The sequence below is a fragment of the Chenopodium quinoa genome, unplaced genomic scaffold (assembly GCF_001683475.1).
Source record: "Chenopodium quinoa cultivar QQ74 unplaced genomic scaffold, ASM168347v1, whole genome shotgun sequence".
Lineage (NCBI taxonomy): Eukaryota > Viridiplantae > Streptophyta > Magnoliopsida > Caryophyllales > Amaranthaceae > Chenopodium > Chenopodium quinoa.
Window position 1 is genome coordinate 2,571 of NW_018742400.1, and position 20,649 is coordinate 23,219.

At 42.1% G+C, this 20,649-nt stretch overlaps 1 protein-coding gene across 2 annotated transcripts; it reads left to right on the forward strand.

The window, feature by feature from the left end:
- Positions 1–14,696: 14,696 nt before the first annotated feature.
- Positions 14,697–19,578, forward strand: LOC110704290. Of its 2 annotated transcripts, XR_002507896.1 has the most exons (3): positions 14,697–14,947; positions 16,560–16,615; positions 17,526–17,983. XR_002507896.1 is itself a non-coding variant. In XM_021882084.1 (2 exons), exon 2 carries the CDS (start codon positions 18,941–18,943, stop codon positions 19,520–19,522), a length of 582 nt encoding a protein of 193 aa, XP_021737776.1. In that variant the 5' UTR covers positions 14,697–14,947; positions 17,526–18,940; the 3' UTR covers positions 19,523–19,578. The 2 variants fall into 2 exon arrangements, 1 of the variants encoding a protein (XP_021737776.1); XM_021882084.1 differs by lacking the exon at positions 16,560–16,615 and having other exon boundaries at positions 17,526–19,578.
- Positions 19,579–20,649: the final 1,071 nt, after the last annotated feature.

Here is a 20,649-nt window from a genome sequence, read left to right on the forward strand (position 1 = left end):
TTTATTTCATTTATAATATATATTTGTATTTTTCCGGAATTTAATTTCAAAGGTTTCAATTTTTAATTTGGGTCGAAAAATTATTTTGGTACAAATTTTTTTTACATACCATCATTCTATAATTCATGTCCAAACAATCAAAGTCAACTTCACTTTACTTATTCAATTAGCCCATTAATTTTATGAGGCCCAATATTCATATTTACCCTACAAATCTATCTCCTATAAATACTCCATACATCCCCAAATTTTCCCCACACAAAAAGGTTAGTATTTTCTTTTCCCTTTTATTTTTTTTTTTCCTTTCTTTTATTTTCTCTCTCCTTTTTCTTTCTTTTCTTTTTCTTTTTTTTTCTTTTCCTTTCTTTCTTACGTGAGTTTTCACTCACCTTGCTGCCCCCACCGACTGCCACCTACTGCCACACCACTGCCGGTCACCGGCACCGCCCCCTGACTGCCGGCACACCACCAGCAGCGCGACCCACGTGGCTGCTTGCTCCCTCTTCTCTCTCTTCCCTTTGTATTTTTTTTTTTGTTCAATGTTTGTTAAATTAGTTTTTGGGTTTTGATTTTATAATATACAGTTTATATTTTTAGTATCAAATTCATGTTTTTGATAGCTTAAACTTATAATTTCAGATTTTAATTATGTTATAAATTTTTCAGATTTTGTGATTATAAAACCTAGGGTTTCAATTTATTGAAATAGGGATTTTAGGATTCTTATGATCAATTAATTTGGGGCTTTTATTCCTATTGTATTTCTAATGCATAACTAAGCATAAAAAACATGTTTTTGGTGAAGTTTTAAGGAGTTCTAATCTAATTTATATTGCTGGAATTTTTGGTTAAGTATTAATTTATTGTTGTTGGTTGTTTTATAGGAAGTAATTTTTACATAGGAGACTTTTAATTGATTAAAAGTGGCACAAAGGATTGTTTATACGAGGTACGTACATGTCTACTTCGTTATAAGTAGTATCATGTTTAGGTACCAAAAGGAAAGAACTTAGTTTCATGATTAGGGAACACTTGGATGGAAATTGTTTGGTTATACATTGATTTAATTCATGTGCTTATGTTTATGAGGCATGTTATGGTGAATTGAGTATGTTTGTATGGAATTATGGATGCAAGCATGTTGAATTATATTGGATTAATTCTTTGTATGGAATGTTGATACAAGCATATTTTTATTGGATTTGTTTATTAACCACATTTGGATTATCAAAGGATTGGAATTAAATGGTTTGAGTGGAATGAATTTATTAAGTATTCCACAAGGTTATTATTTATTTATTTATTACTCAATCATGACTTGTTTAGTATGTTGAGTAAAGGTGGATTAAGCCGAATTGGCTAGGTGGGTTGACTATGATCAACAATTTTGGATAATTTGGAAGTTTAATGGAATTAAAGGTCAACCATTGTCCTAAATAAAATTAAAAGTGAATTGATGTATGATTGTTATGTATGTTCTACTTGATTGAGTCGGCTATTAATTAAAATTGTAATCACGTAAAGTGAAACATGGATGAGCAATAAAACTCTGGAAAGCGTGCACTTCTGGAGTATTGACAATTATGGGTTAGGGTACACGATGGTAGCCCGTGGCTTTTCGAGGCTTTTTTGATCAACATGTCCTCTTCTCTTTTGGTATTTACATTATATTTATAATGAAAGTTAGATGGGATCCTAGACTAATTTTGTGAGAATGGAGTCGCGCCCATTCTTGCATCGCGATAAACTTTTATTTTAAATGGTCATTTGGGACCAAAATGATTTGGTGGATTGGAATATTCTTAAAATTAAGATCGCTTATCTTAAAGAGGCGGTCTAGCTTTCTCATTCTAGAGACCGCCTCTAAAAAGCAGTCTCTTTGCCAAAGAGACTGCTGTGCTAGAGATCGCCTCTAAGGCAGTCTCTTTGGCTAATTTGGACGGGTCTCTTCGGCCAATTTTGTAGTAATTGATTAGGGGATTTTTATCCACCAATCACCGTCTGACAAGTGGACCAACCAGGTTCCGCCACGTGTCCTTCACGAAGGCCAATAGGAGCCTGCCACGTGTCAATCACAGATACGTCCTCTACGGACCAATCGAGGCACGCCACGTGTCCACCCATGCCAAATGGGAAAACCGGCCAACAAGGCCCAATCCTGTCTAGAGGCCCGGTCAGCCCTAGGTTTACCCTAAACCTAGAGAGTGGCACGCTTCTCAAGACTATAAATACTTAATTAATCCTCATTAAAAGGGATCAAGCAATTGAGAGGCAATTGATCAAGCAATTAATCTCACCTGAAGAACAGAGAAGAACAGAAACATTACGGAACATTAATAACCGGCTAATCTCGCTAACAAAGCAGATTACCAACATTAAACACTCTCACCTAGAGAGGTCTTATTACTTTAATTTCCGTATTAATTACTCCTTAATCAGGTACTAACTTGACCGTTGGAGGCGGAGCTCTCAGGAGTCTCCGTTATTTTGCAGGTACAGGCGTCCGGTTCCAGTCTCGGAATTGTAACTCTCCCGCAGGACATCAGAAAACCCCGAAACATTTGGCGTCGTCTGTGGGGAGAGTACTTCAGAGATGGCATCCAAGTCTGTACCGACTCCTGAAGAGAGGCGTCCCCTAAACGACCCTCAAGTTCAGTCGGACCATGACACCGAAAGTGAATTTGAAGTGGAAACTCATACAGCTCCAGACGGGACCCTAAGGGCCCGACGTACCCGTCATACCGAAAGGAGGGAACGGGAGCATCTTCAAACAGGAAGCGAGCCAGCAGGCGCACCGCCTGCTCGGCAACAGCCGACTGATGGGTCTGCTCCCATCACAAGGAACGAACTCATGACCTTCATGAGGGACTTCAAGGGAGAGATTCAAGAGTTGATCAACAAAAAGCCGCCTGCTTCAGTCAAAGAGCAGTCGGCCAAAAAACCTTCCACTTCACTGAAGAGGAAGCCAGTTCAAGGGCGAGAGGCGACTCCTCATCCTAAATCCAAGAAGCGGGAGCCACCTGCTCTTGATTTCACAAAATTCCGTTATCCTACGGGAAATAGGAAACCGGTTCGTCATATTCAGGCGGACGGGTCAAAGCAAACGTTCACAGATGCTCGGCTACTGCTAGAGCAGAAGAAGAGTGACCGATTGTCAGAGTCGGCTTCTACTTCAAATTTTCAAGACAGTTAGCGAAATGCCTCGATGAGGCATACTCAGTCGTACCATGAGAGTCAGTCAGGCGGCACCTCCCGTCAGTCCGGCTTTCATAGTGCCCAGGCGGTACCAAACTTACCATTTGTGCCGCAACAACAGTATTTTATGCAGCCACCTCCATTTGGTGGACCTGCAGCAAAAAACGTCCAACCTATGGACTGGCAGCTACGGTTGCTTAGACTTGGTGAACAGCCGTCGGCCTTCTCCAAGGAAATTACTGAAGCCGCTCAGCCGGCCAAAGTAAAAAATGTACTAGTAGGCGCCTATGACGGCACTACTAACCCAGAAGACCATCTGATGGCATTCACCAACCTGATGTACCTTCAAGGGTTGGATGATCCCACTTGGTGCAAGTGTTTCCCAGCGACTCTCAAGGGAATCGCACAGCAATGGTTCGGCAACCTGCCGACTGGTTGTGTAAACAACTTCAGGACGCTTGCTTACTTATTTGCCTCCAACTTCGCCATGAACATCCCTGCGAAGAAAACGACCCTTGATTTGGGAACAATTCAGCAGGGCGAGAAGGAGGGGCTTCGTTCTTACATCAGGCGGTTCAACCTGATGAGAATACAGATTCAAGGGTTACCGGATGAGGTAGCTTATACTGACTTTTTTAGAGGTCTCAAAGACGGGTCTACCTTCAAATTTGATTTAGTTCGAAAAAGGGTGGCGACTCTTCAAGAGGCCTTGATTGAAGCAGAAGCCTATATACAGGCGACTGATCTGTGTACGATAAAACAGTCGGACGGGAAAAGGTTCGACAAAAGAGAAGGACGACAGAAACAGTCGTCTAACAAAGATGAGAAAAGAAAAGAGGTCTGGGCGGTTGATTCCTCTAAACACCCGGCCCAGAAAAAGAAAAAAGAATTCAAACCATACTCCCCAAAGTATGTGTTTAACAAGGATAACCAGTTTATCCTAAAAGAAATAAAGGGACGGTTCTCAATTGAGAAGCCGGTCCCCATGAAGGGTTCTGCAAACAACCGGAACCAAGACAAAATCTGTGCTTATCATGATGACGTTGGTCATCACACCAATGACTGCATCAGTCTCATGCGGTACCTAGACCGCTTGGCTGAGCAAGGTGATCTTGACACTTATGTCAAGAAAATCTACGGGGAACACTTCCTCAAAAAAGCAGTCGGCCAAAAAGAATCAACAGGCCGACAGTTCCGATATAGATGATGCAGTCGTCTACACCATTGCAGGCGGCTTCTCAGGAGGCGGCCCCACTATTAGGGGCAACAAAGATAATATAAGGCGGTTAGATGTAAATTCCGTTCACCAAGAACGGCCGTCCAAATATACATTTCCTGAGATTGTCATCACTAAAGAAGATCTAGGAGGGGTAAGGGGGCCGCATGACGACCCTCTCGTTATTGAATGTAAAGTGGCCAACCAGAGAGTTGGCCGAATCCTCATAGATACCGGGAGCTCCTCAGATCTCATCAGCAGCAAATGTCTGTCAAAACTGAAATATCAGACGGACTGCATACATCCGGCCTCCCACCCTTTAATAGGGTTTGGAGGAGGAGTCGTCCACCCACTGGGACGAGTAGATTTACCCATTCGCCTGGGCGAAAAAGGGGAAGGACGACACATGGTAGTCCGGTTCCTAGTAGTAGAGGAACTCTCGACCTACAACATGATTCTGGGTCGACCAACCCTGAATAATTCTAAGGCTGTTATAATCCCGTCTCTTATGCTGCTTAAGTTTGAGAGGGATAATGGAACAGTCGGCTCCCTAAGGGGAGATCAGAGGATGGCCCGAGAGTGCTATCTCTCAGATGTCAAGCCCACTGTTATGGCCACTGGGTCAAGTGAAGAAAAAACAGACCTTGACAATGTCAAGGAGAGTGCGCCTGTTCAAGAAACAGGCGACAAAAAGAGAAAGGCGTCCCAGACAGAGTCCGCAAGAAAAGCAAGAAAATAGCAATCATTGGCAGAGGAGCGGCCGGATGAGTTCCGCCCTCAGCCGGCTGGTGAGCATGCGGACCTGATCTTAGACGACTCACGTCCTGACCGAACAGTCAAAGTTGGGACGACTGCTCTGAGAAACCTTGGTGACGACTTTCACAACCTATTGAAAGAATACAACGACATCTTTGCATTTGAAGTCCATGAAATGCCAGGCATTAGTCCTGATCTGGCAGTACATAAACTCGCTGTGGATCCGAAAAAGAAGCCGGTACGGCAAAAGAAGCGGAACCATGGCGAAGAAAGAAGTCAGGCGGCAGCCGCCGAAGTTAAAAAATTACTTGATGCAGGGTTCATTCGGCAATGTTACTTCCCAGACTGGGTTGCAAATGTGGTGCTTGTTAAAAAGCCGAATGGCACCTGGCGAATGTGTGTAGACTACACAGACTTAAACAAGGCGTGCCCCAAAGACAGTTACCCTCTGCCTAAAATTGATAACCTGGTCGACTCAACAGCGGGTCATGCCTTGATGAGTTTTATGGACGCCTATTCTGGTTTCCATCAAATTCCCTTATGGAAGAAAGATCAGGAGAAGACGGCCTTCGTCACTGATCAGGGGTTATACTGTTACACGGTCATGCCGTTTGGTCTTAAGAATGCCCCGGCTACCTTCCAACGAATGATAAACACAGTGTTCTTTGATCAGATTGGGAGAAACGTCGAGGCATATATTGATGATATGATTGTCAAGACTAAACTTCAGAAAGATCATCTGACGGACCTCCGAGAAACTTTCGCCACACTCAGGCGGCACCATGTCATGCTCAATCCCAAGAAATGTGTATTTGGAGTTGAGTCTGGGAAATTTCTCGGATTCCTTATCAATCAGAGAGGAATAGAGGCGAACCCTGAGAAGGTGCAGGCGGTCATTGACATGCAGTCGCCTCGTACCATCCGAGAGGTTCAGAAGTTAACAGGTTGTCTGGCGGCCTTGGGGAGATTCCTAAGCCGATCAGGCGACAAATGCCTATACTTTTTCCAGGCAATTAAGAAAAAGGCAAGGTTTGAATGGGGGCCGGATGCTGAGGCCGCCTTCCAGAAATTAAAAGTTCACTTGCATTCCTTGCCGAGGCTGGTCAGCCCTTTGCCCAAAGAGGATCTCTACATGTACCTGGCCGTCTCTGATCATGCGTTAAGCGCTGTGCTCCTTGCTGAAAGGGACGGCTGTCAGCTCCCGGTCTACTTTGTCAGTCACGTACTGAAAAATGCCGAGTTGAGGTATCCCCTAGTGGAGAAATTTGGTCTTGCACTCTTCATGGCTGTTAAAAAATTGAAGCCCTACTTTTTGGCACATGCAGTCGTCGTGTATACCGACCAACCAATCAAGCGGCCCCTTACCATCATGGAGTCGTCAGGACGAATGATCAAGTGGGCCATAGAAATACAGAGCCTCGAAGTTACTTTCGAGCCTAGAAAAGCAGTGAAGGGACAAGCCTTTGCTGACTTTATTGTAGAGATGACTCGTCCTCCTGACTCTCAAGTTCCAGACCAAGTCTGGAAGGTATATGTGGACGGAAGCTCTACTTCAAATGGTTGTGGAGCAGGCGTCGTATGTCAATCTCCAGAGGGCGACAGGTTCGAGTATGCTCTACGCTTCAGTTTTCAGGCTTCAAACAATGAGGCAGAATATGAAGCTTTACTAGCCGGGATCCGCATGTGCAAGGCGGCAGGGGCAAGAAAAATAGACGCTTGTTCTGATTCACAATTGATAGTGAGTCAGTACAATGGCGAATACGAAGCAACCCATCCGGCCATGATCAAGTATTTACAGGCGGTCCGACAAGCAGTCGGCTCCCTTGAGGATTTCCATCTGATCCAAGTGCCGAGATCAGAAAACAACCAGGCAGATGCACTGTCAAAATTAGCATCATCCGCCTCCTCCGATACTCCTCGAACTGTTTTTTGGGAAGTAATGGAGAAGAGAAGCATCGAGGAAAACCCTATTGGAATCCTAGACAGAAGCTCAACCTGGATGGATTCAATCAGGGCATATCTGACAAACGGTACACTGCCGGATGATCCTCAACAGGCGGCAGCACTGAAAAAACGAGCCTCCTGTTTTGAAATGATACAGGGAGAACTTCACAAGAGGGGGTACCTTCAACCCTTCTTAAAGTGTGTTACTCCTGAAAAGGGACGAGAGATACTAGATGATCTTCACTCTGGTTTCTGTGCTTCTCATATAGGTGGTAGGATGCTTGCTCAAAGGGCAAGGCGGCAGGGCTACTTTTGGCCTACTTTGGAAGCAGATGCAATGGAGATGGTGAAAAAATGTGACAAGTGCCAAAGGTTTGGCAAATTAATTCATCGTCCGGCTACTGATCTCACTACCATCCACAGCCCACTACCGTTTGCTAAGTGGGGCATGGACATTCTGGGTCCATATACGCCTGCTACAGGCGGCAGAAGGTACATACTTGTTGCCGTTGACTACTTCACTAAATGGGTAGAGGCGGAGGCTGTAAAGGGAATCAAGACGAAAGATGTAATTTCATTCATTTGGAAAAACGTCATCACTCGGTTCGGGGTTCCCATGTCTATGGTTTTTGATAATGGTCCCCAATTTGAGACGCCTGTTCTCAAAAGCTGGTTGGGAGACCAAGGAATTGCACACTACTTTGCATCTGTCGGCCGTCCACAAGCAAACGGCCAGGTAGAAGCCTTTAATAAAATCATCTCAGACGGTCTCAAGAAAAAGATTGAACGAGCAGGCGGCCTATGGGCGGATGAACTACCACATGTTCTCTGGGCCATTAGGACGACTGAAAAAGGGGCGACTGGAGAAACTCCATTCCTCCTAACTTATGGTGCGGAAGCTGTTCTTCCAATAGAACACTACGAGCCGACTCTTCGAGTAATGCTATATGACGAAGAGGCAAACTGGGAAGCCATGCACCTGGCATTAGACTCACTTCCTGAAAAGAGGGGCAATGCTGTTTTGCGCCATGAGATCTATCGCCTGAGAATGACTAGATCATACAACAAAAAAGTACACAGGCGTCCACTCAAAGTAGGGGACTTTGTACTTAGAAAAATGGAAGCAGTTGGTTTGCTAATGAGTCTGGCAAACTAACTCCCAACTGGGAAGGACCCTACCGAATCTATGAGGAAGTCAGGGACGGTACCTACCGTCTGGAAACACCAGACGGACAACCGTTGCCTCGAACTTGGAATGTAGATAATCTTAAAAAATATTTCTTCTGAATGATGTAAAGAGCTACTTAATAAAAGTTTGCACTTACTATTCAATTTTGTATTACGAGGGGCATGCCGTCTGTATCTTAACAGTCGGCTACTCTCCATTTAGTTTTTCACTCTATCTTCAGAGGGGCATGCCGTCTGTACCTTAACAGTCGGCTACTCTCCATTGAGTTTTTCACTATCTTCAGAGGGGCATGCCGTCTGTACCTTTACAGTTGGCTACTCTCCATTGAGTATTTTACTCACAATACTTAGCTAAAAAGATTAGGGCCTGGCCGACCCTGTGCCAAACAGGCGGCTACCCTTCTTTTACTTAGCACCTACGTTCACCAAGAACTTACCAAAGCCACCGGCCGAATGATCAGACCAGGCGCCAAGCCAACTGATCAAATCTACAAAACTAATACGACCTGTCCCAACATCATAGCAGGCGTCCGACGGCATCCCTCCGGATGAAATTCGTCGCAGAGAGCAGCTCCCTTTTGGGTGGAACATTGTTCTATAAACTAATTACACGGCACCTATACGACTGTCCCCAAGGGCAACCACGTAGCCGTTTTTGAGACAAGGATAACTCTATCACTAACCAAACCAGTGGTAGCAGTTGACATCTGAGTCAGATGACCGCCTGTATTACTTGGGATAAATGCAGGGGGTACCTATTGAGTTAATAGCCAACAAACAATGGCGAATCAAGGGGTCTAGCCGGCCTACGTCGCCTGGTACCTCTACTTCTCAAACAAAAGTGACGGCGACTGAGTAGCTCCAACGTTAACTCATAGTCACTCCTTCAAATTTGGTATGGAACCTAAAAGGTTTGAGTCGTCCGCCTGTTTTTAACAAACAAGGGCACTCAAACCCCTATTCCTACTAGGTAACCTATTGAGTTAATAGCCAACAAACATTGGCAAATCAAGAGGATCAGCCGGCCTCCGCCGCCTGGTACCTCTACTATTCAATCTAGAGTGTGACGAAGACTAAGTAACTCCTATGTTAACTTAATAGTCACTCAAACTTAGTATGGAGCCTAAAAGGTATGAGTCGTCCGCCTGTTTTTAACAAACAGGGACTCTCAACCACTACTCTTGCTAGGTAAACAAATTACGAGTTAAAAGCCAACATTGGCAATAAAGGGAAACAACCGGTACCCGCCGCTTGTTATCCTACTTACTTAATTCCTTGGCGACTAGGTAATACTATTTACTTGGTCAGACCACTTTCCTACTTGGTTAAAATTACAAAAAGACAGGCACGTCTGCCTAAAAAGGATCCAGACAAAATAGTTCGAATACCGATTGAATAAATGGCCGACTGATCGTCTATCCTGGAAACAGACAACCAGTCGTCCAGGGGCATAGGCGGCGTACTTACTATTTGTACCTGTCTGCAACGTTCGGCCATGTACAACAGTCGGTCTAGTGAACAATGGGATATTAGATATGGAATACTTAGACAAATTTGAAGCAAAACAATAATTTGATTAAAAAAGCCGGTCATTAAAGACCAGCAAAATATTCAAAGCCCCGGCCCCCTGGCCGGGTAAATACAAAGCAAACGGCACGCAGGCCGTGGAAAAAATACATTAAGCTTAAGAAGGGGGCAGTTCAGTATTAGCAGCTGCCGCCTGGTCAGCACTCTTCTTGCTGGACTCGGCTTCAGCTGCATCCTCTTTTGATGCCTTACCCCCAAGTGGCACAAGCGCCACAACCGGCTCTTCCTCCTCCTCCAACGCACCTCCCAATGCCTCTTCTTCAGCAGCCGCCAGGATCTCTTGATTGTATGTTTCCGAACACTGGCGGTACGTTCTTTCCCATGAGGCAAAGTCGGCATTGGGGAACAGGCGGCCCCAGGTCATGCGCTGGATTTGAGCGGAGTCTTCCACCATCTCCCGGACGAGCTCTTTCTTCTCTTGCTCGGCCTTTTCCGAGAGCTCTTGGGTAAGACTCTTCTCTTGGCTCACCAGGCGTTCTTTTACGTTGGCCAAGGATTTCTCCATGGCTTCGTAAGAGTGCATTTTTTGGCGAAGAGGTTTCAGCTCGGCCTTAAGATTTGTGATGGTCGCCTCCAGCTCGTCATTCTTCTTCTGGGCCGCCTCTAACTGAGCCCGAACAGCGGCGGTAGCCTGCGCCTGATAATAAAGAATATCAATGGTCAGTACTTCATTTTGGGCAATTTGAAACATTGCCTTATCACAGTTGGAGGCGGCCATAGCTTTTGCAGCCTTTACCTCTTTGTTTTTCCGATCAATCGGCTTGCGAAGGCTGTTAACTCGGAGCAGGGCCTAAGTACAAAAAAAACAGGCGTCAGTTTCCAAACACAAAAAAGATAACAGGCGTCCTGGAACTCAAATACTCAAAAATATGCTAAGTATACCTCAGCAAGGACCCCTGCAATCCCATCAAGGTCAAGGGTGCCGGCACCCCTGACCGCCTCCCTTTCAGATGGAGGAACTACTTTGATCATGGACTTGGCTACCTCAACCAAGTCAAGCCCCTGAGGGCCGGCTGCATCAAGCGTAAAAAAAAACAAGTTAGACCTAGTCAAGAAGGAAGCAAGTGTGAAAGTTTTTACAAGTGATTGTCCATACTTCTAGGCGGCCCCGCCGGGGTTTTAGAAGAAGTGGTCGGCTGCTTCTCAGCCGCCACTGTTTTCCTGGAAGACCCAGGAGAGCTTGCAACAGTTGTCCTCCGGGCCTTGGGGTCCGGCTGTTGCGAGGAAGAAGCTCTTGGAGTGCCAGACTGAAAACAAAAAGAGTTAGTATATGCATAAGACAACTCCTAAAAGAGGAAGAGTTTTCGAAGCCTACCAAGGGTGCCCCCTTGTTGGGGGAGTCGGCACAAGACTGTTGCATGAGAGAGGCCCGCAACATGGCCGCCGCAGTCTTGGATGCTGTTATTTTACTCATGGCATCAGCTGCAAAAAATAAACAGCAAAGTTAGTAAAGATCCCAAGTAAACAAGGCGTGAAAAAAAAAACAGAGTATTTGTCAGGCCGGCTACCTCTAGAGCACCGACTGCTGAGGCCACAGGCGGCCAAAAAGTACTCGTCATAGAGCCACTTGAAGCTCGGGACGCAGTTTAGGGGTACTTGCTCTCGTACCCCTGAAGTAGAGTTCACCCTAGTCTCTACTTTGAAGAGTCCTTTGTCTAGGATCTCTCTTTTAGCCTTTGGGGGAACAGGCGGCATGCTGCGGCCGCCTGCGAGAAGAGGCGGATCCCTATTCCACTTGTTAAAACGTTGGTTCAGCTCCGTGTCTGAACCCTCAATGATAAGGAAGGTGTTCCGCCAATCCTTCCATTTGTTCGCCTTACCTCTCGTCATGAGGTAACCCCTATGGCTTGTTAATTGATACCAGCCGGTACCTCCCGACTTAGGGGTCCGGCTGAGATAGTTCATGTGGGCGAAAGCCTCAAAGCTTGGCTCCACCCCGTACATTTCGCACCCGGCCACATAGCCGAGTACGTTTACCCAAGAGTTGGGGCTAACTGCCATAACCCCAAATCATACCCATCTAAAATCCGCTGAACAGCCGGATGTAATGGGAAGCGTAGTCCAGCTTTGATGGCCGCCACATAGCAGCCAAAGCAGCCGTCATCATAGCTGGTACCAGCCGGCCAGACGACAGTGTCTTCTGGATCCGGCACGAACAGTAAAAATTCCGGGCCCATTCTGTGGTTAGCAATAAAGCTCTCCACTTTGTCATGCATGGTTGCGATCCGGCCCCGGGGTACCATGCAGTAGTAGGGGGCGTTTTCCTCTCTGTAAGAGGCGGACGGCTCCGCCCAATTGTCCCCCTTCTCAACTGCATGAGAAAGTCTCGCCTCTTGTAGGCGGCTATGTCTTTCTTCTGAGCCTGGAGAACTGCGGCCAGAAGAGCTGGACTCGGACTCGTCCTCTGACGAGTCCGAAGAGGACGACTCCTCCCCTCTCCCAGAGGGGCCCGCCTCCTCTCCCTTAGAAGGAGCAGGAGGAAAATTAGACATATCAACGGTAAGATGGGAAGGGACCACCTTGGCCCCTCTCTCAGAACTGTCGGCTTGGCAGCCGCCTCGTTTCAATTCTACATCTGGCGCCTGGTCAGATGTTTCACTAATGAGCACCCTTTGGGAGGAGCCGTCTGAGTTTGATATCATAGCAGTCTTTTTTGTTCTGGCCATCACGTTCTGCATAGACACAGATACAGTCGGACTTTGTATAAAGGGCAAAGATGGGTCCAGAAAAGGGCAGGCGGCACTCCTAGTCCTAGATTCAGCCGTCCCCGGTGACCGGCTGATCACTAACTTAGGTCGTGTCGTGTGCTTCCGTGGTGCCATTTCAAAAAATAAAAAGAAAATTAAGAGTAAGAGAACTGAGTTACCTGAACGAGTGACGGTTGATGAAGTTCTGGAAATCCGGTGCAGTCGGCTTGTCAGAACAGGCGGTAGGCAGAAAAGGTCCGAAATGTCAGAGCAAGTTCAGGGGTCCGAATGTTCTCGCAAAGTTCTCAAATGTGAAAATGACCGAAGTCAGCACTTCCTTATATAGGCAAAGTGAGAAGGCGAAGGGTCGCTTCCAAATTCAAAATTTGGGCGGGAAAATCTCTCGGCCGTTTGCAAGGTGACACCTGTAGCAGGCCGTCGCCTGTCACCGTGCGACACCTGTCACAGGCGACACGTGACCAGTCACGTGCCACCTGTGAGGGGCAAATGATTAGGGGATTTTTATCCACCAATCACCGTCTGACAAGTGGACCAACCAGGTTCCGCCACGTGTCCTTCACGAAGGCCAATAGGAGCCTGCCACGTGTCAATCACAGATACGTCCTCTACGGACCAATCGAGGCACGCCACGTGTCCACCCATGCCAAATGGGAAAACCGGCCAACAAGGCCCAATCCTGTCTAGAGGCCCGGTCAGCCCTAGGTTTACCCTAAACCTAGAGAGTGGCACGCTTCTCAAGACTATAAATACTTAATTAATCCTCATTAAAAGGGATCAAGCAATTGAGAGGCAATTGATCAAGCAATTAATCTCACCTGAAGAACAGAGAAGAACAGAAACATTACGGAACATTAATAACCGGCTAATCTCGCTAACAAAGCAGATTACCAACATTAAACACTCTCACCTAGAGAGGTCTTATTACTTTAATTTCCGTATTAATTACTCCTTAATCAGGTACTAACTTGACCGTTGGAGGCGGAGCTCTCAGGAGTCTCCGTTATTTTGCAGGTACAGGCGTCCGGTTCCAGTCTCGGAATTGTAACTCTCCCGCAGGACATCAGAAAACCCCGAAACAGTAATGACGATACTGAAGATCGTTAACTCCAATAGGTCTGGAACCAAGACTGGTATTCCAGGATGAAGGTACAAATCCAATCTAAAAGAGAAAGAATCTACCCTAATGATAGGCCTCTACTTTATTCTTCTCGTATTCATGTGCGTTTTCTGACTAACATGCAATCAATAGGTTTACCCTAAACCTGTTTATCTATGTTAGTTGTATACTAGATATAAGCCCGTGCGATGCACGGTTCTAGTTTTTATTTTATTTAATTTAAAATTGTGTATATTTATGAAGATCATTCATTAAATATATGGATAAAATTCCTAATATCATAAGATAATTTTTTAATTTTAACACTAAAGTTATCTTTTGTTGTTTTATTTATTTATTTTCTATGACGCTTGAATTTAAAATCCCAAAATTCAAATTTTTAATTCAAAAAAGAAATAACAAATCTCATTTTTTTATTGATCAAAATAAGTCTTTTGCCTATGCGTTTATTTAATATACTCATTTTGTTTAAAATGTTAGTTTCATTTATAATTGTTTAACTATAAAATATTATGGAAAATTAGTCATATGAGTACATTATTGAAATCAAACTTTTACAATATTTTCTAGGAAGAGATTAAAGATATTTGCAATTAAAATTTGCATTCATAAATGTAAAAAAGATAAATATTACTCAGGTTTTTTTTTTTGTGTGTGTTTTTAGATAAGATAATTAATTAGTTTTAAAAATAATTTAAATTTTAATTATTCTCAATTCGTTGTTTTTACCTATGTGTCAAAATTCTTAAATCTTATTCGTCACTTTTGCTTAGGTGGCGAGTAAATTTTTTAATTCTAAAATAAATTATTGATCTAATTTTTCATTGGACAAAATAATACCTTTTCTTATGTGGCGCGCCAAATGCTCCCGAAAAATGCCTATTTTATTTATATATATTAGATTAATACACAAATAAAACAATTATTGACGATCACTATAATTATAATCATATTAAAGCTAAACAAGATTATTAAAATCATCCAAATCCCATTAATCTCGCAATTCTATCTAAATCCTCCGATGAGTAATGCGATGAAGATATCAGATTCACAAGATAGAGTTTTGGCCAAGGTGGTTATAAATACAGCCCGTATTTCTCCAATAAAAACACACAACTTAACCCACAATTATAAAAAGAGGAGATAGTTCGAGTCACTACAACTGGGCAATTCGAGCAACGAAGATAGCCATTGGAGGAAGCTTAGTCTCGGATCCAAGGTTGATCAAGAACGAAGGTGAATTGCGGGTTCAAAGCCGGGTTTATCCGCATGTTCTTGGGATTATAGTTCATAAGTCTTCTTACTTAATTGTTCCATTTTACCGTTACTTTGGATTATTTTTGCTAAGTTCGATTAGTTACTTTGATTGGATTATTGGTGTGATAATTTGGTAGTTGATTTAATAATATATTTGCATAGTTTATTTCAATTTAATGATTATTTGAATTTGCTTATCTTAATTATTAAATTTGCAATTCGGCATTGATTGTTATCTTTCAAGTTGTTAGTTGTGAATTATTGCTATCTATATGGTTTGGCTTAGTTTGAATCGTATAGGAGAGTAGTCCCTAATTTTAAATCAAGTCTGCGATTATGGTTTGGTTTAAATTAGAAAGCAGTTTCAATCTAAATAATCTGACATTTAAGTGATTAGATTAGTTAGGACTAATGAGGTCTCCTAGATATTGATGCTGCCAAGACTAATTCATGCAAGTTGAGACCATATTTGTGTTGATTAGGTTGGTTTAGAGTCGATTTTTGCTTAGTTCAGAATTGGTTTCAAATAAGGGAGATAGGGAGTCTTTGTTACTAAAGTCTCTACAGTTAGTCTAGTAATTAAGTTGATTAATTGTGCATGGCCGGTTAATTATAATCACTAATAGTTTAATTCAAGTAAAGTTATGAATAGAGTTGGTTAAGTATGTCGTCAATTGTATATAGTAGTTTAGATCCTATTTTTCATGGTAGTATTAGTTGACTATTATCATTTAAATCCCCCCAATCTCATGTACATAGTGTGAATAATACTCTTTTATGTATATAGTTTATGTTTCGAGTTTATTTTGAGTTTATAGAGTTAATTAATCTCGTCGTGGGTTCGACCCTTACTTACCCTTTTTACTAGTTATTAATATTTTTGAGGATTAAGTTAAGGTAAATTATTAATTAATTTTATTCGAGAAACGACACGTATCAAATTTTGGTGCCGTTGCCGGGGAGATTATTTATGATGTCCTATAAATTCATGGTTTAAGTTATTTCTGCTAATTTTGTTATTTGAATATGTGAAGAGCATGTATAAATTAACTGCTATTTTAGGTTGACTATTTTATAACCTATTAGTGGGTTAATTCTATGCATGTCATCAGTTTTTCATTATTGCTGAAAGTCGGCTTTAGTAGTGTATGTCTGCATGTTTTGAATTTGTCAAGGAGTGCCTGTTTTTCATGACTTAATTTAATAAGCTTCATTGTATTTGTCAGACTTTTAAAGGTTAGATGACTACAATTCTTTTTGTTTATCTTGGTGGAGTATTTCACTTGTAAATTGATGGATGCTCAGTTAAGTTTAGTAAAATTTAGAATTCTCATATCTTGTTTTAAATGTTGGATCAGTATGTTATCATATGATATGAATGATTTAGCTAATTGTTTGCTAGTAAAAGAATTTATAGACTCTTTTCGAAGTTACCATAACTTATAGAAGTTAATATGACATGATAATGAGTTATACCGAATAATGCTTGTTTATTGACCGAGTTTTTGCAAGCTTAATCTATATTAACTCACATATTGGTAGACAAGTATATGTCATGTTTTCTTATCGATTTTTTTGCATGATTGTGCAGGTGCTTGTCCCTTGAAAATTGAAATGACTAATCTTATTACATCTAATGATAAATAGGTAACACACTGGTATTTTGATTATTGGTATTTAAATGGTGCTAAGAGTTATAATTTTGAGGCTATCTTCCACTGAGTTCTGCTATTTATACTTTGATCTGACAAATTATGAATGGCATATACTAAATTTTTTATTATTTTCTAATGCATCTGTATTGAAGGGTCTAAGGGGAGAATAAATTTAAAAGACTTTGTGTCTAATTATATGCTGTAGTCGGCTACTATATTAATGATAATCAAAGGTTCTGATGTGCATCAATCTGGCAGCATAATTTTGACAATTAGCTAGCTTGACATGTTGAATTTTGGAACATGAGCATTCTGCCAACCTGTTAGATTAGTAATCTGGTCTCACCAATAATCATTTCTTGTCAGATTTGCTACTGAAAATTTAGTATAATTTCTGCCAGATGCATGACATTTAAAATTTCTTGTCTGAATATACCTGATCTCATTACTTCAGAACTGTTAAAGCTATAATTCTTGCTTAGTTAAAAAATCTGACCAAAATATTATTGATAATTAGCAAGCCTCACATGTTGAATTGTGATAGGTGCATGTGTGATTGTATGCCTAATTCTTAATATAGGAAGACCATTTTACTAAATTTTTTTTGAAATGCTAAACTGATACATATCAACTTGAGTAAAATTTGAGCAAACTAGTTGTGAGAATTTGTGCATGACAACCGATGATTTCATGAGATTGCTTGGTCAGGTTCATATAATTTCTTAGTTTGTCTAATGCTTCTTAATTTCAGCATATTTACTGTTAGAACTACTTGTAATCAAACATGTTTTGTTTGATTTGAATAACTGATATCAGTTCTTTATTTTGCCTATATTTTAGTTCTGACCAGAAATTTATTTTCACACAAGCTTATCTCTCATTAATTTATGTTTTCTTTATAGGTGCATGTATGCGTACGATAAAGAAGCAAGACTTCAGTGCATAAGAGCGTACATAGACTTGATAAACGGAGCAAAACCAGAGGAGCTTCTTCATATTTTCATTGCTGAACCATCACTTGAATTAGAAGATCCATTGCTGATTAAATATAACAACATGGCAGAACAGACATTGAAAGAACTGGGAGCCCCTAAAACAGGAGAAGATCCTCTCTGCATTGTCTTTCCGGAGCTAGAGAATCCCCTCAAACGGAACTCAGGTTTCCTTAATCTTCTCCCTAAATTCTATGGGAACGTAGGTGAGAATCCTTATAGACATTTAAAAGATTTAAAGTTGTATGTTCTTCTATGAATCCCGAAGGAATAGAACAGGAACATATTAGATTGCATGCTTTTCCTTTTTCTTTGCAAGATCCTGCTAAAGAGTGGTTATATGAGCAACTTCCATCTAGTTCCATTAATTCTTCGGCAGAATTGGAAAAAGTTTTTATTGAAAGATTTTTTCCTGCGAGTCGTATAGGTTCTATCAGGAAGGAAATTTTTGGAATTAGACAGAATAATAATGAGTCTTTATATGAGTACCGGCAACGGTTTAATAGGCTTTGTTCATCTTGTCCACAACACCAAATAAGTGATCAATTATTAATTCAATACTTTTATGAGGGTTTGTTACCTAATGATAGAGGTATGATAGATGTAGCAAGTGGGGGTGCATTAGTTGATAAAACACCTACTAAAGCTAGAAAATTAATCTCTAATATGGCTCATAATACACAGTAATTTAGCACTAGAAATGATGCTAAAAGAGTAAATGAAATTGATATAAGTGGTATTCATAATCAATTGCAAGAAAATTCTCAACAAATTGCTACTTTGACTACTCTTGTTTCTAAAATTTCTAGTAATGAGTCTAAATCCAGAGTTTGTGGTGTTTGTTCTGATTTTTCTCATGCTACTGATGAATGTCCTACTTTACACAGTGAAGATATTAATGCCTTAGGGGGTTTTTCTGGTCAACAAAATAGGAAGTATGATCCTTTCTCACAAACTTATAATGAAGGTTGGAAAGACCACCCTAATCTAAGGTATGGAAATAGACCACAATTTCAAAGTTTAATCAATTTAAGCAACATGGTCAACTAAACCCACCACCTAAACCTGCTAGCCCTTCATTAGAAGACTTGGTGAAACAATTAGCAAACCAAATAGGACAGGTTCATGATCAAGGTGTTGAATATCAAAAGAAAACTGACATTCACCTACATCACATAGACACTCAAATAGGTCAAATAAGCACTACTCTGAGTAATTTGGAATCTCAACTCTCAAATAGACTTCCTTCTCAAACACTTGCCAATCCAAATGAACATGCTAAAGCTGTAATACTTAGGAGTGGTAAGGAGTTAGCAGAACCTAAAATGCAGAATAGAGAAGTAGAGAAAGAAGTAGAAGCCAGACCTAAGGATATAGTTGGAGAGAGTAAGGAAAAACATGATAAAGAGAGCGAGAAAGAACCTGTAGGGAAGGGTAATTCTGATGTGAATTTTGATGTTTCTTGTTTTAAAGATGTTCCCCCTTTCCCCTCTCGATTTGCTAAGTCTAGGAAAGAAGCCATGGACAATGAATTTCTAGAGACTTTTAGGAAAGTTAAAGTTAATATTCCTCTTCTTGATGCTATTAAGCAGGTACCACGCTATGCAAAGTTTCTTAAGGAACTTTGTACTAATAAAAGACAATTTTTCCCTTTTGAAAAGGTTAGTATGGGGGAAAATATTTCAGCAGTAATTCAAAAGAAACTTCTCCCTAAATGTAAGGATCCTGGCATGTTTTCTATTCCATGTAAGATTGGAAATTCTATTTTTGAAAGATGCATGTTAGACTTAGGTGCTTCAATCAATGTCATGCCTAAATCTGTATATGATACCTTTAATGTGGGTCCTTTGTCTAAGACTTATGTAGTTATCCAACTAGCTGATAGATCTTGTTTCGGGGTTTTCTGATATCCTGCGGGAGAGTTACAATTCCGAGACTGGAACCGGACGCCTGTACCTGCAAAACAATGGAGACTCCTTGTGGTGGGAGCTCCGCCTCCAACGATCAAGTTAGTACTTGTTTGAGGAGTAATAAATGCGGAAAGTAAAGGTGGGAGATCTGGTTCCTCTAGGGGAGGAGTGATCAATGTGTTTAATCTGCGTTTTTAGCGTGTTGTCCCCCTTAATGAGGATTAAGGGAGGTATTTATAACCTCGGGAAACGTGTCAATCTAGGTTTAGGTTAACCTTGGGCTGATTGGGCTTCCCTCGGAAGTTGGGCCTAGGTGACCGGTTATCCCATGTGTCATGGGAAGGACACGTGTCGTGTCGTAATTGGTCCATGGTGGACGGATCATTGCTTGACACGTGGCAGGCTCCTATTGGCCCATGTGACGGACACATGGCGGAACCTGATTGGTCCACTTGTCAGATGGTGATTGTTGGGGAAAAATCCCCTAATCATTTGCCCCTCACAGGTGGCACGTGACTGGTCACGTGTTACCTGTGACAGGTATCACCCTGTAACAGGCGACGGCCTGCTACAGGTGTCAGTCGGCGAGAGGCCGAGAGATTCTCCCGCCAAAATTTTGAATTCTGGAAGTGACCCTTCGCCTTCTCACTTCGCCTATATAAAGGAGTGTTGACTTCGGTCATTCACACTTGAATACTTTGTGAGAGAACATTCGGACCCCTGAACTTGCTCTGACATTTTGGACCCTTTCTGCCTACCGCCTGCTCTGACAAGCCGACTGCAAAGGATTTTCAGAACTTCATCAATCGTCACTCGTTCAGGTAACTGTCGGTTCTCTTACTCTTAATTTTCTCTATTCTTTTTTGAAATGGCACCACGGAAGCACACGACACGACCTAGGTTAGTGATCAGCCGGTCACCGGGGACGGCTGAATCTAGGACTAGGAGTGCCGCCTGCCCTTTTCTGGACCCATCTTTGCCCTTTATACAAAGTCCGACTGTATCTGTGTCTATGCAGAGCATGATGGCCATAACAAAAAAGACTGCCAGGATCTCAAATTCAGATGGCTCCTCCCACAGGGTGCCGATTAGCGAAACATCTGACCAGGCGCCAGATGTGGAAG

What these genes read in the sequence shown, in the direction of transcription:
- LOC110704290 (XM_021882084.1), top strand. Translation starts at nt 18,941, where the DNA reads ATGCAGAATAGAGAAGTAGAGAAAGAAGTAGAAGCCAGACCTAAGGAT.